The 27,902-nt window shown below is 39.0% G+C and overlaps 1 protein-coding gene across 1 annotated transcript in view; it reads left to right on the top strand.

The window, feature by feature from the left end:
- Positions 1-27,902, top strand: part of LOC140231007 (synaptotagmin-4-like) — a 71,648-nt gene that overhangs the window by 26,199 nt on the left and 17,547 nt on the right. The window contains exons 2-4 of the mRNA XM_072311157.1: positions 21,486-21,833; positions 23,232-23,431; positions 27,063-27,215. Coding sequence (XP_072167258.1) covers positions 21,486-21,833; positions 23,232-23,431; positions 27,063-27,215 — 701 coding nt within the window. The remainder of the gene's footprint in view (positions 1-21,485; positions 21,834-23,231; positions 23,432-27,062; positions 27,216-27,902) is intronic.

The raw sequence follows: 27,902 nt of genomic DNA, 5'->3' as shown, positions 1-27,902 counted from the left end.
AATAGCAATGTATTCAATATGCGAGTGTGTCTTTAATTTTTGATCTCACTCCGTCACCTTGGCGCATTGTGGTGAGAAAACAGCGAAATACAAGCGAAAGATGATTGACGTGACATTTGCTATTTCTGTAAAAAGTCAATAGTTGGATAACTTCAAGCACCTGCTTTAAATAACATCTTTGAATTCTTTTACCATTGGTACTCAGTAACTATTATAATATATGTCACTAAATGAAGAAACAAATTGGTAATGCATTTTTTTTTTTGGGCCAATAAAGCATGAGTTTACTCGACTCAAATTCGGCGTCTTACGCCTTCTTCAGGAGTCTCGACAATGACGGTATCAAAACAAAGCAAAAAGTGCATTACCAGTTTGTTTCTTCATTTCTTTGTGGATCCACTAGGTATGTATCTTTGGAATTATATATATATATATATATATATATATATATATATATATATATTTAACTTTCCCTTTAATCGATTACTACTTCTTGTATTTATACTTTGGCACCGTACTTGCATGCACTCATGCATTAGGCCATTTTTAAATATCAATAACAATCAATTACAGGCCAGTTCTGAGAAAATAAAAACCCAGCATTATTTTCCTCTCTATTCCTGCCAACCATTTCAAGTAAAGGCAGAAAAAAAAAATCCTCAAAAAACAACTTTTAAATACCTCACATTTATCTAGTTGGCATTTTCAGGTTTTTGTGTTCTATCCGTTATCATTATTCTGTGCTTCTTTGTGTGTCAAATGTGCATATTGACTTTGTCTCTGCCCACACACACACACACACACACGCACTCACCTACAGATGATTAAATCTTGATGCATGTGCGTTTGTTTCTATCATTTATTGATTTTCTAGCTCATCTAGCATTTCTCAAAAAAATATTAACGTTAATGCCCCTCTCTCCCTGTCCTTCTCTTTTTCTTTCTCTTTCTTTTTTCCTTCTTTTTTTCTCTCTCTCTCTTCATCTTTATTATGTGGCTGTGCCACGACCATATTGTTCTGTGGAATCTATGTTCACCTCTATGTCACGCTAATTGTGTTGACTGCTGAAAGTACAATATGGTATTTTGATGTGCTGTTATTTCTCACTATTTATGCTTTGTAACAACTCGGTTGCCTGTTTTGTCAGTGCCATGACAAAATTTGAAGGTTTGTTTTCAGTGTTTTTCACTCTTCTTCCCTCGCTTGTATGCCTGGGGATTCAGTCGGCTTTGTGTTTGTATAAGAGCTTCATTTTCCGCCATTATTCATCGGCAGAATGTATGCAAATGTCAACTCTATGAAGGATATAAGGAGGCAGTGCGGCGAGGCGAATTTCTACGTCTGATCAATATTCTCGTGGTGCGAGATTTCTGGCTGCCTCGACCCTCCGGAGGTTTAATAGGAGGTCGATGATAATATGATTAAACATCGGGAGTGCGTCATAAAACTAATGTACGCCCCCCGCCGAGACGGGCTATTCCTGTTCGGCCAATTCATCGCCGGCACTCGAACCACAACAAGGACCAAACACAGGGTCGCGTATTTGCTGTGAATCAAACAGTCAACATCAAGCATTAAGCATACTTCTATCGTAGTACACCAATGGAATTGATGCCAAAAGTGCTCTCATATAGTAACGATTTTTCTAGACCCCCTCCTTTCAGCTTACTTGATATAACCTGTGAGCTTTATGAACGACATGCACCAATGAATTAGTCATGCACAGTATAGCAATGTCTTTCGCTACGCTCTGACATCTACGTACATCAGGCATGTCAGGGAAGACTAATTTGGATGAGAATTGGATTTTTGAAAAAAAAAAGAAGTGGTAGATGTTAATTTTTTATATTTTTGCTCTTCAAAGGGAATTAAACTGTTTTTGGTTCATTTTGTTCCGTTGGATGAGAGTTATATTTGAAAAAGGCGAAAATATCAGAGTTGAGAATCGGACATCAAAAATAATTATTTCACCAGTTGACTTGCCGGGGAAAGCTTTTTATTCTATCATCTTAGTTTGTTTTTTCCTAACATACCCAAGAGCTAGGGGCGCATCAGGTACACAAAGACCTCCAGGACTTTTCATCGGGACTTTTGGAAGGCCGGCTTCCGAAGGGAAGGAAATTTGGGGATGGGTGTAATTTCATTCCGCCTTTCAGGAAATGAAGTCCCGAGATTTCACCACCGTGCGCCTCTTTGTAATCTCCAGCTGAATTCTGCTTCGATCTATTTTAGGAATAGACGTCATACATTTTCTGAGACTCTCTCATTCCTCTCCCGCTCTCTTTGCTCCCCCTCCCCCACATCTTTACTTTCCCTCACCTTCACCTGCACCCCTTACCCCTTGATCCGGCATACAGAGTAGATGTTTCTCTAGTGAGACAGGCTATAAGGGCGCATGTACACTTGACATTCTAATTCCAGCCTTAAGAGTGGTGACCCGTGCGGTCTATTCTTTTCCCCGCTATGTTGTATTATGGCCATCGTATGCGCATGTGCGCCCACGAGCGAGGCATATCTATTTCAAATGCATTTCGTGGGAACGATTGCATCAGCGTAGACTAAAATGAAAACAAGACGACAGATCGAGAAACATATGGAAGCGGAATTTGACATTTTCTGTTCGTCAAAGGCCACCTTACAGTTGATGTAGTCAGTCTTCACTGAGGTTGACGGAAAAATTAAGGAGTGTTAGAGTGCTGTGAAGATAATCGTGGACCCTCCTACTTTTAAACTATTCAGATACATAAAACGAACTTATCTTAGGATCACCGTATGTTGTCCTCTTTTTTGTATATTCCATCGATACAGTTATTAACCAAACATTTCTGCTTAACTAAACACAATGTTCATAATCTAATACAGAAAAATAATTTCGCCCTGCTTCTCACCGTCTCTCTGGGAAATGTGCTTAAAGATATAGAAGCACAGAGATCAGAAACAAAAACTGAAGGATTCCAATGGCAGGAATTTTGATTGATTGGTTATAATGATACGACCATCATGCTGTGCTCTAAAATAGATACCTGCAACTTTTTCGATTGTCTCCAAGTCAACCAGCTGCCTACACTGAAGTCACTTTCCCTTTGTCACTGTCATCTCGTCTCCTTTTCTTCTTTTTTTCCCATTCTAACTGTGGCGAAGACCTGTAGGCCGTTTTAATTTTCCCATGTTATTTTTCTAATCACAAGATTGAGTCGTGGTTTGCTCTAGACAATTTAAATCTTCAAATTGAACAATTCACAAGCAATTTTTCTAGGAGACACAGAAGAGCTTCTCCAACATATGTTATAAAGAAATCAGAAATATATTTCACTTTATGCTTGCACACGTTGTTGTTGCTGCTGTTATCAATGTAGCCATAATTCTAATGAAGTTTTCACGGCGGTTACAGCAATGATGCCTCAGCGACGGGTTGCCAGCTTCATTTTCATTGGCGACGTGAACTGGACGAGATAGAAACATGCATCCGAAAGGACGTTCACGCGCCCAGAGCGTGTGAACGTGGACCCAGCAGCATCTAACGGCAGTCGAGAGCACCCGCCGCATTTTGGGTTCGTTCTCCTTACCACATTAGTAAGCCATGGTTATATGATTAAAGAGTCCTGGGAGATATCGGGGTGCGTTGGGCAATCCATCCACTAGCCATTATCCATCTCATTCATGCAATTACCACCTGCGTCTTGGATGCTGTCTGCAGCACGCCTAGATAGATTGCTCCCTGTCAACAATCTGACGCCCTCTCATCTACCTTGGAGTAGAAATGGCTGCACCCCCTCAGAGTGACATACCACTCCATGTTCACAGAGAAAGAAAAATGGAAGAAACAGACATTTGGATGGCTGTTAGGTCAAGACATCATTACCTTACTTAATTTGCATAGTTTGCATACTTATAATTATGACTTTGAGTGAAAACTGTCAACATTTCGAAACTCCTTTGAATATCTTTTATTAGATTTTTGTTGAATGCCTTTTACATTTTTAGTTTCATTTACATCTATTTGACTGAACTCAACTTGGACATGCAACACAGTTTCCCCTTTAACGATCACGTGATATACACGCAAGCTACTATGTGGACATAGCTTCATTTTTTTTTTCTCTCTCTCTGTGGTAACCCCAGTGAAAGTTCTACAGCAGATAAAAGACAGAAATCGATTTCTGGTTTTTTATACATAGATTCTAACATATCAGGCTATTCTTTTGCTGTGGAAGTAGTTCATAGAAGCAACTATAAAAAAAAAAAAATCATAAGCCCTTTCTTTGGTTTCCAACCTAAAAATGAAAATTACTTTTTTTATTTTTCGGTTTTTTTTTTTGGTTTTTTTTTTACTCTTGGCACGTCTACATAAACAAAATGACTAGATTTCCAGCTGCAAACACAAACGAGTAGTGCTACAGTGATACGACTTATTACTGTTTATATCGAACTAAAAGACGTCATTACTGACTGAGCAGTATGACCAAACCCAGCGACGGTTACAAGAACCTTGGTTTCGTCGAACCCTAAACCTCCTCTATGAAGGCGCTGTACGCAAACCGCTAAACCACGACACCACCGTAGTACAATGACCTGCTTTGAAAACTTGGGTGTAGTAATTCAGATAAAATGGGCCTTTGCCGACACCGATCAGGGTTAATAGTCTCACTTGCCGATGAAAGCTCCAGAGCAATCAAATTAGCCTCATCAATTTTTTTTTTAACTGAAGCACCCTTCGTCTTGGCTTGTATTGTATGGGGCATAGAGGGATATACGATGTCCATAAAGTGCCCCATCGGCAGGTACTGGGGTTAATGGCATTGGTCACTCAACCCAGACATCACTGGAATGGCACATCCCTGTCTCCAGATGATCAAACACGTGCTCCATTACCATCCACGTGTGTCAGCGCGTGTGTGAGTATTACAAGTGAAGAGCTAAATCGCAAAATGAATTAAATCCATTCTTGTTTTAAAATCGTTTAAGATTATTGTGATTAAAGCTGCTAAAAATAATTAAAGTAATAAGAAAATATGGGCTATTCTTAACCATAACTTCCAGAATACTCCTTGTTATGTAACAAATGAGGTATAACGGAAACGGTCATATTTTGCTCTATGTGATGATAAACATACTTGAAAATGTAAAATGGCTTAACCCGTTTTGCAATAAAACTCTTCTTCAAGTACTTCATTTCTTGTACTTAGCTATACAAGAATGTACAAGCCCTTTGCTTTTACGTCGGACTTTTCCCAAACTTTATCAATTTTATCTTAAAACACATGGCACATGAAATACATATCCTATGTTGTTATGTAACCCCCAAATAAAAAAAGTGACTGCAGTAAGTTATGCATTCTATTTTCTTATCTGTCTTAACTGGCGCATTACACAAGTGTCATTATCGGGATTCTATAAATCTAAATCTGGAAATGAGGAAAAACTAAACTAAATGAAGCAAAACTTCGCAGAGTTTTGCTCCTAATTAACTGGTTGCAAAAGTTACATGCGTTAATTTTTCCTCATGAGCTAATGAATAGTATCTCATTGCCCAGCACCCATACAACAGCGCGCAACAACCCCGAGTGTAATTCTTTATGCGGCAACAATTAGAAGACAACGTGGGGTTTCTATAGATACACACAGTGGCGGTGGGTAAGGACCATTCTAAGAAAATGGCGCCCGAAACTGGAGAAGTGAGCGCGGCTGATTGTCAACAGGTCACTTATCTCGATTGACCGGCCGTCACCATAGCAACACAATTGCGTAGACATAAAGCCTTTTCCCCCGTGGTAGATTATGGCCGATGGCAGATTGTGGCTGGTAATGAGAAGTGATGGTTACTGCGTAGGATCGGCGGCGAGGATGATGGAGGAAGGGGGAGGGGTGTAGAGGGTCCATCGACCGTGCTCCAGCACGTTAAGTCAAAGAGAAAAAAAAACAGTGACGAAGAATAATGCTGTTGAGATAATGTATGTAGCACATTGTGGTTATGCAACTTCGTATACTATATTGCTGATTAACATAATAAATTGATGAACAAAATCTTAAGCAAACAAACTTGCTGTTGTTAGTACTCTTACTTTGTGCCAATGTTTTGATTTTTGTCATATCACTTTAACGCAAACGCTCCTTCAAGTCAAATCTTGAGATTTTGATATCTCTATATGGTTTTTTTTTTCTCCTTCTACTGCAGCATTGCTACGTGTATTTTGAAAGGTCCCGAGACCCAAAGGTTGGATATAGGCCTATCTCTGTATTTCGTGTGTGTGTCTGTGTGTTTGTGTGTGTGTGCGTGTGTGTGTGTGTGCGTGTGTGTGTGTGTGTGTTTCTAAGCACACGAATCCGTGCAGTATTAGTCGCATACCATTTCACCGATTCTTGAGACACTTAATTCAGATCTACGCTAGATCCTGAAAGTGAATTTCGGCAATATAAAAGCAGCTCACGAGATAAAAAAAAAAAAAAAAATCACGCACACACACACACACACACACACACACACACAGAAAACTGAATGGTATTTCCCTATACTAGTATAGAATCACTAACCACCGTGACGTTACATTCCACGTAACATTTCCAAACAGGGCACTGTTCACATTTTACTTTAAGGTATAGAGACAACGCCTCTAGATATACGTAGTTTGACCCAGTTTGACCCATTTCACATAAAGCAGACGTATATAGATTGGCCCATTTCACACGATGATGTAAAAGCATTCTATATTGACTGCGCAAACACAAACAACATCACTGGACCACTGACAAACCCGCCCACAACTCAAATAAGCGAAGAAAGAAGATATTCTTGAATTGAGTGTTGAGTATAAGGCCGTCAATCGATAAACACATTGATAACCCCCTCCCCTTCAGAATGATCATTTTCGTGCCATGTGTGTCACCACGTATGAAATCATCCCAAACACAGAAGAGATAGAAGAAAAGAAGGGAAATGATGAGTTGGATAAAAACAAAGGGAGAAGAAGAATCCGGAGGAAGAGAAGAAGGAAGAGGAGTATAGTAGTAGTAGTAGTAGTAGTAGTAGTGGTAGTAGTAAAAGAAGAAGAAGAAGAAGAAGAAGAAGAAGAAGAAGAAGAAGAAGAAGAACATGATGAAGATGAAGACGAAGAAGAAAAAGAATGCTCTATAGGCATTCCGTACTTTTACACTTTCGCTGTTCCCCTCCTCTATCTTGAGCTGATATTTACTTTTGCTCACACACACAAAAAAAAAACGCACACCCACGCGCGACGCTTACACCCTGGCAGTTTTATTCCATTGTACCCCTATGCATTCTAGACGAAATAGGGCCTACTACACGCCTTCTATGTTAAGTATGAATTGGGAGTGAGCATGAATTCATGAATTGCTAATCTATCTGTGGTAGATGTGTACCTACTATAGTGTAAATGTTGGTCCTCCTCAAGTCTCGTTATTACAATACTCCCTTGTGGTATGCTTTTCTGTATATACTCCTTCCAAAAACCTGGAAGAAGAAAAAAGAGAAGGAAAAAAGTAAATAGTGAAAATGATAATTATATTAGTATTGACAACATGATGATAATGAAAGTTAGACATAATAATGATAATGATAAGAATGATGATGATAATAATAATAATAATAATAATAATAATAATAATAATAACAATAATAATAATGATAGTAATAATGATAATAATAATGATAATAATAATAATAATAATAACAATAATAATGATAACGATAATAATAATAAAGAATTAGAAAAACATTCCACAAAAGTTTTCTTTTGCGGTTGTGGACGAAAGGCAATTCTTTCGTGGATGATTGCCTCGAGGGATATTATTAGACAAAATTCGTAACGGTGTTTGATTTTTTTCGACATAATTATGACTAAACAATGATATGATTATAGAGTGAGAGATATTGATTATAGGTTCAAAATGTCTTCTCTTTTTTGGCTCACTAATTGTTTTGAAAATCCCTCATCTGTTTGTAGTTCACTTTCTATTTTTGCTTTTCACACAATACAAAAAAAAAAAATACTCGCATACCGACATAAATTTTGACACTATAACGATACAAATCAGCGAATACATTAACTTATAAATTTAGGTTGAAAACATGCACGACTGTGAGTTTTATCACTTTGACATTATTATTTCCCCACTCGAAACGTGCAATTTTGTCATTAATCCCAGTTCTTTCTCTGTCGCCTGGAGTATGATGGATAGTGAGGCAACTTTTCAATATTCAACGAGGAGGAGGTTGCCAAAATGTCACTTCCACCTGGGTCGTGTTTGAGAGGAGAAAAGCGGAAATGCCAGCGACAGCCTCGCACGTTGAAGATCGACGGCTTTGAACGGGGAGGGGCTAATGTGCTAGACAGCCGCATACCTTGAAAGCACAGGTGTCGCGAGATGGGGGAGGGCTGGTTGGGGAGGACTGACGGCATATACGCGTGTCTTCGCAGTACCTCGCATGATGACTTCTCAAACATCACGTAATCGGCGTAACATGGAGTCATTCTAAAAAAACATCAGTTTATGTTGTGCGATAAAGACTTGATTGATATTTATGTTACAATTGATCTTTAAAACTGATTGTTGCTTTGGTGTATTCCTCCCTGTTCTAGCCTTGTTTAAAAAAAAAATCGGGTAAACACTCCTACAGAGATGTTTTTAGTTCCTGGATGAAAAGCGCCAAGATATTGTCAATAAGTCTATAAATCTCTACAACTATAACTATTGTCGTAATGCCAATCGTTGAATAGGTGATAGGCTTACAACAACTAAGAATGAAAAGCGTCGAATGTGCGATATGAATATAAGCAAATGCACCAATGTATCTCATGTTGTTTTCAGATTTTTCGAAAAATTGTTAGTCGATTTGTAAATTTAGCTTATGGTCTCATATCTATGTGGTGAACTTTCTAAAACTACCTTGCAGCTGTTGCCCTTTCCTGAATGCCTCCTGTATCATATTTGCTGGTCAAACGAAATATCAGTAACAAGAATAGTGTAATTTCAATATACACATACTGGTTGTCACATTTCATGGCTAAATGTATCAATCACAGGTAAAGATGCTTGATCATTTGGAAAATAAACAATCAAGGAGGTTCTTTATATAGAACGCTGCAACGCTAGCGCAGACGTAAATCTAAAAAAAGAATCATTCCTCCCCGTTGTTGCCATAGAAACCCCGCGTGCATCCTGACTTGTCACTTCGGTAAAACGTCGTCTGTTTTGTAGAATCAAACACACCTTGAACCGACTAAAGCCAAGACGTCAGTTTAAATGTCTCAATTCTTCGGGTGATGATATTCGCAATACTTGTAAATGAGCAGCAAAGACGCCCGGAGCAGGAACACCTGTCGAGTCGTGTGTGTGTCGTGTGTGTGTGTGTGTGTGTGTGTGTGTGTGTGTGTGTGTGTGTGTGTGTGTGTGTGCGTGTGCGCGTGTGTGTGCGTGTGTGTATGTGGGACAAATTCGGGAAGGAATATAACATGTTAATGATTTCTCCCGTATGACAAGTGACGTACAAATATCTATAATTGATAAGGACAAACCAATTTAGCGCATTTCACCGAGTGGAACGGATGTCATGAATTATGACAATGAGTATATAGGACTGACTCACCCTTGTTACTCATTTTTAGTCCTTATTCTATAACAGTGACCTTTGCGTGAGATTGCCATTCTTTTTTTTTACATCGAAGTGGCGACGTCACAATTATTATTTAGCTGACATCACGGACCACATCAATAAGGAAATACTTACAATACCCGGCTGATTAAATGCCAACGTAAAAATTGACGTAGCATTGCCTATGCCCCGTTCTTTGTGACTAAAAGCTGATGAGTGAGCATTTACAACTATGTAATAACAAAAGCAGCGAAACTGGATTCAAGTGACAAATTGCCCTACATCGACGTAAATAAACCCTGAATTGATCAATTTTTTATTAGTAACCATGATTAAAAAAAAAAATCATGGGCGTGCATACTCGAGGAGGATTCGAACCTACGACCTCCTGTTGCTGCTACTACTAAAACATTGATCAATTCAGTGCTTATTTACGTCGATGTAGGGCAATTTGTCAATCAGTTCCAATGAAAACATCTCGCCGCAAGAAATTCATGAAGTTGAATAATATTCAGCCTGTTTCTCTCAAAAACATTCTGGTACTCAAAGAGTTGTGGCTTCGATGTCCAAACCTGACGCCATGGCGAAAGCAATTAGCGAATATTTGCCCAAATTCCACAACTACTTTCATATCCTGCTTGAAGAAATGGGCCAGAAATGAAACGAGTTTATTCAGTGGGTATGTTTTGAGCTCGTTATTTTCTGCATACAGACTACTGGAGAGAGAAATGTGGGGAATGGGGAGAGACAAAAATAGTACTGGAGACAGAGAGAGACTGACAGACAGAGAGATAGAGAGAAAGAAAGAGAGAAGGAGGAAGAGAGATGGAGAATTGCTAGGAAAAAATATACAAAACAAGAAGAAAAAAATCCAAGAAAAAGAGGGAAAGAAAAAGCTCCAAGAGAGGGAGAGAGAGAAATGAAAGAAAAAAGACTTAAAAGAGAAGGGAAATCTAACAAGAGAAGTGAAGACACGAGAAGAGAGAGAGAGAGAGAAAAAGAGGGAGAGAGGGAGGGAGGGAGGGAGGGAGAGAAAGAGGAGAGACAATGATTTAGAAAGATGAGGCACGCATGGGATTATGGGAGACGTGGGAAGCCAGTCGAACGGGTCTAATCGAATCATACACCAGGAACTATGGTGTTTTCATTTTCACCAAGTCTAATCACTTGACCTTTGAAATAAAGCCTCTTCAGAGAAGATGTAGAAACTAAAACACAGCACTGCAGAACCAAAAAAAAAATGATAAAGAAGAAGGCATCTTCAGAGATCCTGATTTGATGAATTCGTTCGCGTAAAATCCATCTTGTCCATTCGATTATTAAGATACTTTCAGGCGAGACGTCCAATGATAATGCAAATCGCTAAATGTGTTCGTAAATGGTGCCATGATTTTCTGTGTGTGTCAGACACAATGTTGTCAAACGAACAAAAGGCTTAGAGGATGACGTACGAGATTGTCTAGAGGGCAGCGAGAATTAGAGTTTGAAAGATTTAGACTGGAAAGGAATCATCAAGAGATTGAATCCAATTGGCCTAAATTGCCTGCGAAGTTTGTTGGTTTAATACTGCACAGTAGAAAAACGAACAGATGTCTTCGTGATTATAATGTCTGCGTTTCCTAATCTACTGCAATGTGTGTTTCAGCGCTCTTTACCGGTTACACTGTGAATCCACCAGGGATGACAAAAATAGAGAGAAAAAATAGAGACGGGGGGGGGGAGGGTGAGGGAGGAAAAAAAAAGCAGACCAATGCGTTCTTCAGATGTCTTTGTGTCGGAGACTGTTTCATGTATCCAGACGATTGACATGAAATATCATAATTGTGCCCACGAGAAAGACTGTGGCTTCCAATAACGAATGGAGAGGTGGTGATGTGGGGGGGGGGGGGGGGCTGCAGAAACGGGCACATATTATTGATTTGCTGCTGTTCAGATTTGCTGTTGACATTATCTTGATTGCACGAGCCGGGCGACGTAATTGGAACCAGCGGCTTATTAGGCCAAATCGTGGGGGGAGAATGCCCGCTATATTGGCCCCATGTTCCGGCGCAGGCACGTAACACTCACCTCACTATCTCAATGCACGTCAAATTCATGGCAATTCCGCAAAAGAGGATCGTTTTCGTCCCATTTAAGTCCCCCATTGTATGTAAGAGACAATCTCAACAGAGGAAAAAAAAATAAAAATTAGGTCATATCTGTCGTAACTGAAGCAATACCAGTATTCGTATCGAAAAGGACCATTAGAATACGAATTTACTTTGCCTGAATTACTAGTACACAGACAACTGTCTTATAGCAGTAAAGATGGTGTAATAAAAAATATTTATTAATACTCTGTTTATAATGTATATAGTTATGTGTTATATTTAATAATACGTTAAAAATAGATTTATAGCTTTATATATAGCTATAGATATATATAGATATTTATAAATGTTTATTGCATACAACAAGGAAGGCAGAATCAGGGGTATATCAAGCCAGGCAATAATAACCTTCCGTCGGTTAATATTGCTCGGCATGGCTGAGAAACGGGCCAATTTGATCAACTTTGGTCCCATCAGGTACACCGGCTTTGCGATACCAATTTGCCCCGAATCGAATTTCAAACCACGTACGTCACCCACTGTGCGATGCCATTAGATGGATCCTCTTACATTTTAGAAATGATAGAGGTGTATGAATGCCGTCTTTGTCATAAATGGCCAAGAGTAGTTTTGTTAATGTATGGTCCTGCGAAACCCGAGGTACTGGGATATAGGATCCTACATCCTAAAGAAGAAAACATCAATCATTCCTATACTGTATACGATACTTGACTTGAACATGCTCAGACGTAGGAACGGGCTTTTTATATGTGTTAGAAGGTTTGCTAACACCCACCCCCCCCCCCCCTTCCCTTGGTAGTCATGGTAGTTTGACTGGTAATGTTATCAATATAATGCAATATGCATGGCGAGACATGATAAGGATCCTTAATTGATCAAATTGTAGACACGTTAATTCTGTTTTCATTACTAAAAAACAATCTCATTATTTCTCTTTACTTTACTCTTAAAAAAGAAACCCCTTATTTATATTAATATTTGCAGTCGAAGAACATATTTGAGAATGGACTAAATGAATTTAGATGCATATATACCATCCTTAGATATAAAAGTACTCAGAAATCAAATCAAATCAAATCACAATTTTATTAGTACAGGTGAAGATTATGATACATAAACTGCAGCATCAAAAAATTATAACACTATCAATCTAACTACCAGACTCACTTAATGCTCGTAATGATATTAGTAGCTAATGAGGCAAAATAAAAGTAAAAATGACAACCGCTTGAAATCGCCATGTCAAATTCGATAGGAATGGTCACTGATTGCAAATTAATTGTTATCGAGGCAGTGAAGACGCTTGGTCAACAGCTAAGACAACTGCAGGCGTATGTAATACATATAAAATGACTTGACGTGAGAGTCACGTCTCGACAATGAGAAATATGGACTTCTCTGGGAATTCATATTCTGCACGTGTGGCGAGTGACGCATTAACGGATAGAAGTAATGGAGTCATCAAAATTCCGTATCTTTAAAACTCTATCTGTTGGTCACGACAGAAGTCGCGCACCATTTTCATAATCACATGAAAAATCTGAAGAGATTGCAAAAGACAGTCTCCGATGCCATCAGGCAAATCTTGCAAGCCCTGTGCAGATGTGCCTGAGGGGCATGTGCTTACATGTATGCGCACCACGAAAGTAATACAAGCCTGCACATTATTGCGTCGAGATATATTTGGAAGCATATGAAAAGTACTAAAGATGACAAATAAGTGTCTTAAAAGTGTCCTCTGGGAACACAACGGGGAATGCGAGAAAACACATTAAACTGAAAGAAGAGTCGAGCCAACACTCGCCAATGATACTTGGTCTTCATAACGCTCTTACGGTGGCGCCACAAAAATGACGGAAAATGCAGCTATGGGAGCAGACGATAACTCACCGGCTGTAAATGGCGCCAAATTCAGCTTTGCCTAAAGTGGCTAATACACGGTGCGTAGCTCCTGTATTACGTTCTTTCCCCTGATGTGGTCTGTAGATATTAATGTTTTGTCAAAAATACATCTTCAAGTGCTCCTGTCGCACAATCACAAAGGAAAATGACATTTCTGTTGACAGGAAATTGCCTACGTGAAATTTCTGGTTCATCAGTTCTTATAATCTTACTAAGATTTGAAGTGACTAGATTTTCTCAAGACTGTTGCATGAAAACATTTGGAATATCTGATGCGCAAGCGTGTAAACAGTGATATAGTTTTGCAGACACACCAACATAGTTGAAAACCTGCTTACTGTACATACATTCAAAATATGCAACCGCATCATGCATAAAAGTTTGCACGCACCCATCATATGAATTGTTTCATTGCGGTTACAGTCCGTACTGCCTAACTCAATATCGCCACGAAGGTAAAGAAAATGCATGATCAAAAAATGCACAAGTCGTACGCAAACCAGTGAAATGGCAAGCCAGTTTACATCATCAAATGCGTCTTCATTAACATAATAGCTTCTTGTAGAGTTGTTCTCTCGCTCGCTTCTTGTACGCAACGGAAAGAAAAACAAACAAACCTGAGGTTGTGAAATGAAAGAGATGTAACAAAAACGTTCTCAGTTTGGACAGCCAAACACTCTGATAACATAGCAGAGAACTTAGGTTAACCATGGAGCTATACAGAGGAAGCCGTTTGCTTGTCAAGTGTCGTTTTATGTTCATTGTTCGGTGCTGCGCGCCTAAAATAAACCTGACTTTTTATATTTTGTGTGTTTGTGTGTGCTTGAGTTCGCCACCCTGAGGGGGCCCCAGTTGAATATTCGCCGGCTGGAGACTGCGTCTCCTCCGCAGCACCGGGGCGCTGATTTGTCTACACTTGACATTTCAAGGGACACCCGATTTGCGATTTGATATCAAAACGAGAGAATAACAACAGAATACCTGTGGTCAAATTGATACACTTCTTTGACACGTTGTCGTCAGAGCTATTCGTCATACAGTAGAGGAACTAATCAATAATTTAAAGACTCTTTTCGCAAAATATCGAAGGTTTTATTTCTTTCGCCCATCTATCATGTCGCACTACCTGCATGCCATTACGAATGTACCAATGCCTGTTGCAATCCACATCGCAACGACATCCAAAACTGTCTAAGCACACACACACACAAAAAAAAAAACCCACCAAAAAACGGATTGGCCTTTGTGTGGCATATGTAAGTTTGTTCTCAAATATTAGATTCTTTTTTTGTAGATTTCATTTAAAGACGTAATCCTGTCATGATCAGAGTGATTTGTGACTCTTGTCATCTTTATGTTCACCTTCATTATAAAGTGTTAATAAGATTATGACGTTTATGACCTAAACACACCTGAAAGAAACCAATATAGGGAACCTCTTTTTCTATCTCCAGCTGCTGAGAATAAAACTGAGAAAGCGAGACAGACGACTGAAAAAAGCCATAATTCTGGCTTAAAGGAGAAATGCACTCCAAAGGAGTGTCAATACCATAAGAAAGAGATAAAGAAAGAAAAAACCCTGCAGAACACTGAAAAGTAATCAAAATCGGATAAGAAATTAGGAATTTATGACATTTTGAAATATCATTTTTTTTTTCGGAAAACACTTCTTGACCAGTTGCTGTGAATATTCAGATCAACAAGTTAATGATTTCGTGCTGTAACAATTTCTTATTCATTTCATATATAAAAATGACAAAAATCTCATATCAATATAAAACTTGCTTTAAAACTACCCAAAATAAAAAAGAACAAAATGTTAATGCTGATATATTTTGGTATAGGAATATGCTTTTACCCGTATTAGCTAAAATATTTTTTTCCGAATTTCATTATATCGCATATGAAAATTATGAGGGCATGACATCATCAACTCGCTCATTCTAAATGTTCATAAGAACTGGTCAAGAAATGTTTTCCAAAGAAATGTGAAATTTCATAATGCCATATCTTCCATACTTCTTATCAGATTTTTGTCATTTTCGGAGCGTTCTGAAGGGAATTTTGGTCTCTGTCTTGTATAGGGTTTATTCATTTTTGGGGTGGATTTTCTCTATACAGAACTGATTGCCTAATGCCAAATAAGGTATAATATTAGAGCATTTTTTCCACCTCTACACATGGCGTTATGTCATGAATACTACTATACACTTTGGCTCTTCAGCTCTGATCGACAGGTGTTGCGTCATAGGTCAATAAAGGACGAAACAATTAGAAATAGATTCACACGAGGGTGGTCTCTATGAGCAGAAACCGCGATGACACAGGAGATACACTACATCAGTGCAGATAATTATATCGTCACTCAATCAATTTATCCCAAATCAATCTTCAATTTCCTCTTGACCAGCTGCGAAAAATATTGAAATATGTGTCAGTGATGATGACGGAGTTAACGTACACAATACAATACGTTTGACTGTCTGACGATTTCAGATATTCCATTGATATCTTACACCATACACTTCCGATATTGGTGGAACAATTTTCAAACAAGCCTTTAACTCGCATTTCATTTGACGCCCTATATAGTGAACGATATTGTTCCTTAGGCCTATCATGTGATTTTATTTCTCATAAATATAAACAATGACACTGTCAACAGTCTACACGTCGAGACTGCTAATAACTAAATAGTGTGCATGGCAGCATGTTTTTCCCTTCATCCAACATGGCCGAATTCTGTCAGTTTGAATAATGTTACGTCATCTCTAAAAGCTAATGGAAAATCCATATCCGCCGCAGTGCAACCCATTTGACTAGCATCCGAAATGAGAATAGAGAACCACCCTTAATATAACTCCGTGTGCCTCTGACCCGTTTAAAGCGGATATACTAAAACGTGTACACACACTCGCAAAGAGACACACACACACACTCACACACACACACACACCAACACACAAACACACACGCTCAACACACGTTCATGTATGGACGGACATGACAATTTCCATTCTTTCACCAATGTTTTTCGTCCAATTTGTCATGGCATTTTACGGCCGCATCTCCCACATGTTCCGATGGTTACCAATCCCTCCGGCCAAATTGCTTGAGCATAACTCTTCGAATCAATCTTAATCAGCGTCGATTTAGTGGCCCTTTTTTTCTTTAAGAGGATCTACATGGCTTGAAGAACCAAGATCCTTTGATATAAACAGCTTTGTGGTGCATTTGGAAATGCCAAATTGTTTCCTGTATGAACTCTAACCTTTATGGCTGACATATGGCTCTATTGGAATTAGAATTCAAGTCGAATTGGCATCGTCACACATGCCTTTTAAAAGACACACTCCGCATCATAAATCATTGGGGGATGTTTAACATGCGAGCTGAACTATGATCGTCACAGTACTCCTCGTGTCATTTATTTACGGTTTGTTTTCATAATGGTTCGGAGTTACATGAACCTAATATATCTCCTCATCTTAGCAGCATACATCACATACAACGGAAAAGAGAAGTCGTGAAAAGTAGGGAGAAAATACTAGTGGGAAAAGAAAAAAAAAAGGAAAAAAAAATTCTCTGCGACAGTGAATGCGATTGATATCCAGGTACTTATGATTGATTTAAGAAGGTATGATTTATGTGATGATATAATAATATGTTATCAATTTTGCACGTCAGTTTTGTGATGTTTTTAATATGGGAAGGAAGAATAAACAAAAAGAAGACAGAAGAGGAGGGCAATAAGAGTAATGATGATGATAATAATGATCATCATTGCTTAAATATTTATCATTATCATTATTCAATGTTATAACAATAATAAACATATGAATAATATTAGTAACAATAATAAGAGCTTAATGATATCAATAGGCAAAAGAAGAAGGAGGAGGAGGAGGAGGAGGAAGAGGAAGAGGAGATACAAAAGAAGGAGGTTGAAAAGGAGGAGAGGGAAAGAGAGGTTGACAAAATGATATGCTCAAGAAAAACCTGTAAGGTAAATGACCGGTGCAGGAACACGCCGAAGGTAATGTAATATACAGGAACGTCATTCATACTAGCACATTGTGTGCATTTATATCAAATTTATCTACATTTTCCCGCCCGAAGAAAATTCCTGCTCCTATAATGTCTTTTTGACAAAAATCTTGTAAAGTGATGCAAGCTGTCGGTGGATGCTGTGATCAGACAGAGAGGAAACTGTCGCACCTAAGGACCAAGATAATTGTATTCCACCATCCAATTCTTCATGAAGCATTCGATCACCCCTCCGTCCCTATCGATAATTTAAAAATGTACTTACAACTCTTTCTCCAGCGAGTAAAAACCTGTAACGGTGTTGAATGGACGAACAGAGCAGCTCTGAGCGCGGAGTAATGCTAAGAAGATGTAGTTACCATGGCAACGCACTTGAGAAGGTTCAACTAGCATTCCCTGCGGTTGACGTCATTGTTACGCAGATTGTCTGCTCCCTCAAAACGATCATGAAGAAGTCATCTCTCCGTTGTTTAAACCGTACTGATTCATATCTAAAAACCATGAAGAGTATAATGTTCGGTGCATTTGCATATTATGTTCTAAAGAGCCAGCTGTTATACGTTTTTCTAATTATATGCCCAACCCTAAGAAAAAATAGCGTTTTTTTAAAGGGTAAAGTCATTGACTATTTACGGTGCATCTACTTCGACCAGGGACAGAGAGTGGGACAACGGTTTTCATTAATGAGACATAATCATCTGTTTATTTTTGGTCATTTTTTTTTGTCCATTATACCCAACACTACCTTAGTCAAATTAGAGAAAGTTTTATTATCATCTTTGAATCTGATTTTATCGATCCACATGCTGTGTCAGTTTATTCAGGCCGTCGTTCACCTTTCCCCTATACCCTGCCCGACTCCTACCATGACACCGTGTTCACTCTTTCTTTTCTTGAGCCATAGATTATCCTTTTCAACAGATTTACATTATTTTCTTTGAAATATGTTGGGAGTTCATCTTGTCAAGTGACTTCGCTTAGTGTGACAGCCTCGGCGACATGCTTTACTTTATTCTATTATTGAATTGAATTGAATTACTGAAACTGCACCGGTCTAGAAAAAATACAGATATTTTAGACAATATCATGGTAACTAAGCGATTTACCCCTTTATATGATTTGCTTAGGAAAAAAAATTGACATATCTATACAACAATGATGACATTTTTATGTACATGTATATCTTTGAAATACTCACTGCATACTTCTTTTATGTATTATGCATTAATACGATATCGTCTGTTGAGAATGAGAAGGGCGTTAAGTTGTCCCGAATACTATGGGTTTAGTGGCAACTTAACGCCCTTATCATTCTCAACCGACGATATGTATTACGCTCTTATATACTGTATTTTTTTTAAAATATAATTGCAGAAGTTATAGGAATCAATGATCTGAAATGAACTGAACATGACACCCTGAAACATCTCCTGTCGCATCAGTGTTGTAACCCATCCCTGCCTCTGCTCGCCTTGTTTCTTCTCCGTCTTAAAGAAAAAACCAAACAAACACAAAAACACTCCCTTTTCGATGTGCCCCTCATGCAGCCAAGCAATACCCGAGTTCGTAATAATGCACATTTATCGCCCCTCTTTCTTATCATTCAAGACTACGCGACGAGCGCCGAATGCCATAATAGGACGAGGCCATTTTTTGCATCATGACAAATTTGACCTTTGGAGTGTCACAGTACCTTGAAAGACACTCGAGCTATTTGGATGGAAAGACGATGTCCCGGCGCATTGATACACCAACGAAAAGGGTGCCACCTTCATTTTTCCAAAGGCCACAATACGAGTGGGCGGGCTCTATCCTCATTACTTTCAGGGGCACCGCGGTGTATGAGCATCATGATAGTCGAGACATTAGTACATAGCCGTCCGTGGAAGGTTTCTTCACTGTTGCGCCCCAAGTCTGCATAATAATATAATTTGGCCGTAAACATTAGACAATTTGTTAGAGCAGGTTGTTGGCATCATTTTCACATCTTTGAGAATGGGAGAATTGGTTACCATACAATTACTCTGATATCTGATCGGGAGGGACGCCAATTCATTGTCTTTCATTACATCCTATGGAAAAACATCGCATCTAATGTTCTCTGCAAAAATGGAAGCGCCATTCTGATGATGAATCTTGCTGATGAAGATGAATTTTGCTGATTTATTTCTCATTCTGTTTGTCGACTCTCAATTTTCAATCGTAACTTTTACAGCGTATATCATTGTATTTGCTTGCAATTTCAATACATGTCCTTCGTTACTCAATGTAAACTCGGCCTTGCTGAAAACAGCTGTCCAGCTGAAAGAAGACTTTTATCCCGTGTATAAATAAAATGAACTCAAAGTCAAAGTCAAACTCAAAATCTCTAAACCTATGTTGTAAAATGAGTGAAAAACAAAACAGAACATGTGCAGAAAGAGATAGAAGGGGCATATCATACAAAGTTGATAGAGAAACTGATGTGGATAAACGGATTACTTACAGGAGATTTATCATATTATAGACAAAATTGTGCAGCATTAGCAACAGAAAGTTCATGCGCTTTTCTACAAGCCAACAGACAATGAATTGCGTTTGTACCTTCTCACTATAGCTTGTGGGCATAATCATTACAATTTTCCTGCAAAGCTTGCAAGGAAATGTAGATTTAGTATGCAACAGACTATGTCTTTAGAGAGAGAGAGAAAAAAAAAAAGGGTTCTTTAAAGGGGATGGCTAGTAACCGATCAGTGGGAATCAGTGGGAATGCTGAGGGATGATTGTTCCAATCCTTGTGGGATTCATTTAAGAGTACATTATGTATCTACTGTTGTGTGAAAATTATTTGCTTCAGAACGGTCTCATATTCAAGTAATGTGCAGATTAATGCCCCGTCACTGACCAGGGACGCTAACCTGGAAACATTAAACTGCACATTACTTGAATATGAGACCGTTCTGAAGCAAATAATTTTCACACAACAATAGATATATAATGTACTCTTAAATGAATCCCACAAGGATTGGAACAATCATCCTCCAGCATTCCCACTGATTCCCACTGATCGGTTACTAGCCATCCCCTTTAAGTCCCTCTTGGCAATTGCTTGGAATCCCCTAGAAGTAAAACCGCACTCGAGACGTCGTCGAGTGGAATAGAATTGATAATTTGGTAAATGTGATTCCTAGCTTGTCCGAGAATTTTATCTAATCTAAAGGCAATCAATGTGGGTGTGGGTGTGGGTGTGGGTGTGCATATGCGTGTGTGTGCGCGCGTGTGTGTGCGTGTGTGTGTGTTATGTAAGCTTGGTTTTGCTCTCTTTTTTGCGTTCCCCCGTCGTGTAAACAAATTAAGACATCTGACTGGTGTCTCGACTTGTTATAAAAGGATGAATTCTTAAAAACCCATCGTATGCAATCCAAGTTAGAAATACATTTCGATGTCTTAACGTAAGTCAATAGATGAAACGCGACAGCTTAAATGAAGAAAGAAATATCGTTACAGTTTGCCATCTCCTCTGAATAACTTAAACATCGCTCCGGCGATTCTAAATAAGCTCAAATCAGAAGTAATCACAATGTATTGGGTGTTATGAATGGTTTACCGTTGAAGTTCTCTTCTAGCAATCTTAACTGATCACAGCTTACACAAACAGCTGACGAAAATCTTGCTCCCCTGTCGTAATGAATAAGAGATTTTGAGAGTTTGTGTCGTTTAATGTTACGCTCTTGTTCATCCGGGAAGCCTACAGTATACAGATGACGTGATTGCTATGGTCCTACATTGCTAGACACTCCCTTTAACGCATTTGGTCCACGTTTTGTCCACGCAGTGTCCAAGGCGGCCATCATCGGAGTGTGTGCGGCCATCATGACGACACTAGCCATCGTGGTCATCACGGCATGTCGGTGCATGCGCAGAAAGCCTGGTCGACCCTCCTTCCTGTTGACGCGCGACGCGGAGCGCGGACAGCGCACATTCTACACACGCCCCACAGCAAAGCCCATCAGCAGTCCCGAGCTCTCCTCACCCGAGAGCGGCCCGTCCCGACATCTCCCTCCGACTGGTAAGGGATCTCCACACCTCACTCCGACCAAATGGGGGTCGTCCACTGGTTTTCCGTCCCCTACCCAGAGCGAGAAACGACCTCCTATCTCCACTTTCAGCGGCTCAACTGGAGGTAAGCATTCCACATCGACGTCACAAAACACAAATGAGCGGTTGCAACACATTTTGACGGCCTGAAACGATATTTGAAAACAAAGAATTCCTTAATCGAAGAATACGAGTCATTAACTATTACATCGCTTCAGGTTAAATCAGCAACCTAATGTTTAAAAGTTCGTGTTCTCCTCTTCTTTTTCTCTTTTCCAGGAAAGCTTCAGATTTCTTCCTATCTACAAATAATCTAAAGAGAGTAAAAACAAATGTTCACACACAGACGCACACTAACACACACACACACACACACACACAGAGTTGTTGTCTTCTTGTGGTTACCTCGCATTGTTTACTTCTCTGAACTATACTTCAAGCGCGTATGAAAAACAACTAATTGCATGAAAACGCGTGACCGACAGGAAATTGCGAATTCATGCGAGACCAATTTGTAGGTATGCTCGAAGTTTTATATTCCTTCCTGGATAATTCCTCGGGGGAGAAAACAGCACCTGTCATTTTCATCTAATCCTGGAGGCAGACTCTACTTTGCCTTTCATTAGTTGTCACCATGACAACAAAGTATCTTGATACGCTTTTTGGAATCAATTTTCCAAGAGAGGTATGTGCAGCACGATAACAAAAGTAGCTAAGCAAATAGTCAATTTCATAGCCGCCTCCAGCTTCTCTGTCTTACAAACAAATTCTCTTGACATTTCGAAAGAGCTCTTGCGACAATATTCACATCCATCCCGGGGATGTGAGTGAACTTCGTGGAAAACACCTTCCTTTCACGCCAGTTGGTGCATAAGGAATGACCTGCTTATTTGTTTATCTGTATTTACATTCTTCTTCTTTGAAGCGTCTCCCCCGGGAGGAATTTTGGTGCATAAGTTATCATCTCACAATCACTAAATTCAGGCAAATTTCACTGTATAGCTTTCACTGGAGAAAATAACACTAAATTTTATCTGCACAAAATCAGAAAGAAACATTCTAACCTCGCCAATTTGAGAGAGAGAGAAGCAGCAACTTGAAGCTTTATTTTTTTTTTCAGAATCAGTTAATAAGATGTAACGATTGGCAGTGCAAACGAAAAGGGACAATGTGATAGGAACAAGGGGCTTTGATGGAGGAAGACTTTTTAAAAATCTACCTTGGAATTTGGGACACATTGTCTGAAGAATTCTTAATAAAGTACAACATAATGATATCATTTGATTGTACAACACATGCTTAAATTTGTGTTGCTTCATGTTATTCAGTGTAGAATATGGGTGACGAAAATTCGGAAACCACGAATGTGGCGAACTACGCAAAAATAATTTCATGAGTACAACAGCACAGCGGGGTAAACCCAGAACTATGTATTAGATGGCTATGCATTTGTGTTCATTTCTTTTTTTCGTGTTCACTGTAGGCAAACTTGACCCACAGACATTGCACAAAGATTCGTACTCCGATGGAGGCGACGAAAAGTGCGAATCCGTGGACAATAAAACCCTGGAGAGCCTCGAAGACCGTCCCAATGTCGGAGTACTCAACTTCACCGTGGAATACCGCTTAGATAAAGCAGTCTTTATGGTCACCATACACCGAGCCAGCTACTTGCCCGCTAAGGTCAGTGTCACAAAATACCACTTTTCAATGGACAGAGAGCAGGGGAGGAGGGGAGGGGGAGAGGATGCAAGAGGGAGAAGAAACCCAGATAGAGATGTGTACCCGTTTTGAGGGAGCCGACGCTGAAAAAGGAAGAAATTTTGAAGCATTGTATATGAAGAATCGTTGTCTCGCATCCGGACTAACAATAGTGTCTCTAAGAAATACTAAAGTAGGATATCATCAGACAAATTAAATGCACATCTAGCATTCATGCTCGGTGCTTTGGGTGAAGGGACACTCACCAGCTACCTACGGAATACAACATCATCTTTCCCCAACAACCTCTAGAAGGTTACTATCATTAGCGAGTCATCAACCCACAGTATTCGTTACATTAGTAACTTCTCAAGGAGGAAGCAAGAGCATTCTGAAAGACGTCAAACATCTCTAGCAGCTGTGCTGCATAGGCCTGCTAACGGTGTTAGAACAGTTTGAATCATTTATGTCCATCAGCCAAAATGTCAGTATTAGTTTCGAATTTAAACTGTCGCTCTATAAACCACGGCAGGCAATATTGGAAGAGTGGCGACGGATGGGGGATATACTTATTTTGGAGAATTGTTCCCCAGACTGGCGCATGATCTGAATTACGCATGACACGGGTCGAAGACGGACACAACATTCAGTTTGGAAGTCAGACTTATGTATGGAAATATTTTCAGTCCACGAAGCGACTTCGGAATTGTATATTGCTGTATTGTCAGGGTAAAGAACTGTGCCGAAATTGGCGAGTCTAGAATTTGCTCGGCAGCTTCATTATGGGTTACTTAGAGGAGATAGAGTTTCGTATCTATTACCGTCAGAATGTTCAGAACGCTGGACAGCTGACCTTTCATTTACATCAAGTGTCAATTTCGATACCAACTTCTCAATCCCGAAGGACCTTAACAGCGGTATTGGGGTTTTGGCAAGGTGAGTTGGTGTTGAAATGGAGTATGATTTTTTTTTTTTTATGTCTTTGCCGACTGCATTTAGCAGGCCGCTTCTCTCACAACCGATTTATTTTTACCACTAATGGCTGACGTGTAGTAATATTCCTCATCAATTGTCATTTGACAGATAAGTGCCACCGTTCTCCATTTTTCACTTAATGAAATCTGTTTGGTTCATGCCTTCGCAGCTACTCGATATAGGTGCAGAATCGTAATAATCAAGTATATCCCTAAGGGAGAGGCAGAGACAGAGACATATACACAAACACGCACACACACATACATACACACACACAAAATGAGAGAGAGAGAGAGAGAGAGGGGGGGGGGGGAGAAAGAGAAGAAATTAAAGCGTAAATAACCAGCCTCATGGTTTTAGAATGACGTTTCTAAAAGTCACATAAATATAATACATAAAAATCACAATATTATGATTTCCAACACTCCTTCAATAGACAGTAAAACTATGTTCTACTCCACTAAACACTTTAAAAAATGAAATCATAAATGAACAATAAAATAACATCGATTAATCATTTTCGAGGTGCTCCATCCGGGAATGTATGAAAGTAACCAGAAGAAAAAAAAAAATGAATTTAAGCCACGAAGCAATCAGTTAAAATGCTTCGGGTTGTCTAACGAAAGAGGGTAAGGGCTAGCTATCATGTTTTAGCAAGATGGAACATTCATTTTTTTTTTCGTTCATGAGATATGCCTTTCGAATATAAAAGCAACGGCAGAAAAACATAACATGTAAACTTAAACTCCTTCCCAAAAACATGCTGAAGAAGAATCCCAGTAGCAGTAAAAAAAAAAAAAAAAAAAGGAGAGTTTGTGCTCATGTGAAAAAAAAAAATCAATATAGCAAGAGTGTGATCACAGATGATTACCCTATTAGCCTACTTTGTTAGAGGCAATGATGTAATTGCCATTAAAGATGCCGAACCATCAAACCAAGTTAAGGCATCCATGGCCGAGTATGGCTCATACCGATAAGTGATGTAGGCCTAATTATGGAGTAACTTTTCCCCCAGAATTATGATGTTAGGGTATCATTAGTGTAATACCATAAAAGTATTTCGTTCCGCGAGAATGACATGTTTGTATCTTTCACTGAAAATTAAAGACGACAACATTTGTGACGTGGAAACAAATAAACTGAACTTCCAGACATGGAACTTTTAGAATACTGTGTATACTGGACAATGCTATATGGTATCCTCGCGGTTTAGATTATATTGCTTAAACAGAGCATAACCTTAGAAATTGGTCGATACTAAAGGCACATTTTATTGATAGAATATATCGAAGAAATAATTGGCAAAACACTATGGAATAATATAAGCAGCTTAGGACTACATGCAATAAAATTCACCTATAAAAGAAATCGTGTCTTCTTTGTCATCGTAAAAATTTCGCGTTTTGCCTGCACATCAGTTTCGATATAATATTCACTGTAACTGCCACTTATAAATAGCTCTCACGAATTCAACACGTAAAATCTGCAATCTATAACATTAGCTGACTTGCAGTCTCGTTCATTGCAAATCAATCAAATGGTTGGTTCAGCTGCTATAAATTGGTAACCATCATCATTTAGAGTAACAGTAACCTGCTGAGAAATGTAGACATTTCGTCCCACTTGTATCTATAAATGCTCGTTACATTTACCAACTTTTAGTGAGCGGCAAGTTTCTGACAAAGTCAGCTCACATTTATAAACAGACACTGACAGACGGACATAAGAGAAAGAGAGAGAGAGAGAGAGAGAGAGAGGTCTCTTTCCACAAATCATGACACAAAAAATAGCATACAATCAACTTTGGAGTAGTTCTAAGTTCATTTTCTCTTAAACAACCTGTTCTTGCAAGTATTTGCAATAGATTGCATTAAATCCAGATTAGTCTTTCACTGTATCAAGAATATGGTGGCGTGCGCAAACAGCATCATACATGAAGACTGGAGAATTCATAGGCCACTCTTTCTTTCTCTTTTCAACCAGATGATGACCGTTTGGAAAAGTCTCCAATAAAGTCGCTCCAGCGATCTATTTGTTTGAGGAAGGAGTCAGCAGCTACTTGTAGAGTAATCTTAGCCCCTTCACTGAATCTGCGTAGATTCTTGGCCGTCACCTTTTTGTATAATTTATGATTTCACATGTAATTCGCCCCCGGACAAGCCCCCAGATTTCAACAAACTGGAAGTGAATTTCTTAGATCGATGTACAAACGTTAATCTTTGACCATTTAGTGGGTAAACGCATAGTAGTCAGTAGTGTAAGGTAAAGTCACTGTAATTCGTCCCGGGACAAGCCCCCAGATTTCAACAAACTGGAAGTGAATTTCTTAGATCGATGTACAAACGTCAATCCTTGACCATTAGTGGGTAAACACATAGTAGTGTAAGGTAAAGTTACTCTAATTCGTCCCCGGACAAGCCCCCAGATTTCAACGAACTGGAAATGAATTTCTAAGATCGATGTACAAGCGTCAATCCCTGACCATTGATGAGTAAATGCATAGTGATGTAAGGTAAAGTTTTGAGAAAAAAGAGTAAGTAATATACAAAGTAAAGAAAATAAATGTGAAATAAAGTAAAGTGAAGTGAAGTAAAGTGGGTTTAAGAAGATAATTATTCGGTTCATCCTTTTCTGGTAGGACCCTACGACAGGTGCCTCGGACCCCTACGTCAAGCTGTGTCTCCTACCGGAGAAAAAGCACAAAGTGAAGACGAGGGTACTGAGGAAAACCTTGAACCCAATCTACGAGGAGACGTTCACCTTCTACGGCCTCGCCTACAACCAACTCCAGGTCAGTGAACTCTTTCTACCACTTTGTATAGTCTTTACAGAAAGCCTAAACCTTAATAATTTTTATGGTAAAGCTTCGAATATGGAATGAAGCCGGAAAAGTTTTTTTTTTTGGTGTTATCATACCATTCCTTGCTATACTTAGTCATCGTAGACCGTACAGCTACAAACGAAAGCGCTCGCTGTAAAGAGGTTACTCAAAATGGGAACTCGGTTTGGACGACTCAACTTAGAATTTCATTAACGTTTCTTTTTTTTTCTTTTTTATGCACCTGTTTGCATTGCAGTTTTCGAATATCCCATGGAGAAAACATCTTGATTCCAGTGAACAAAGGCAATTAAAAACAAGAAATTTTACGACAAGAAATGGAGAGTTGTCAACAACATGTCTTGAATTTAATCATATTCTTCTATTGATCGCTTTATGGCGTTAGATAAGGTGCATTTTTTTTTTTTTTGTTTCTTGCCCGATTTGTTATGAAATTGCAACTGACGCATTTATTTTTCCGTTCTTGATATAACATTAAGAATAACATGACAATAACAACAGCGATTTTGTTTTCGAATTGTGAGTATTAACAGTTAGAACTGAGTCCGACCATTTAGAGTACAACCGATTCTACACTTGGGGTCATTTTGCAAATCTTCCTATTTGGGGCCAGATTTGGCAAACTTTGCCTTTTTGCGT

Source organism: Diadema setosum, chromosome 7 (assembly GCF_964275005.1).
Source record: "Diadema setosum chromosome 7, eeDiaSeto1, whole genome shotgun sequence".
NCBI classification, from domain to species: Eukaryota; Metazoa; Echinodermata; class Echinoidea; order Diadematoida; family Diadematidae; genus Diadema; species Diadema setosum.
Note: the sequence above shows the minus strand (reverse complement) of the source record. Positions and strands in the feature narration are given on the sequence as shown.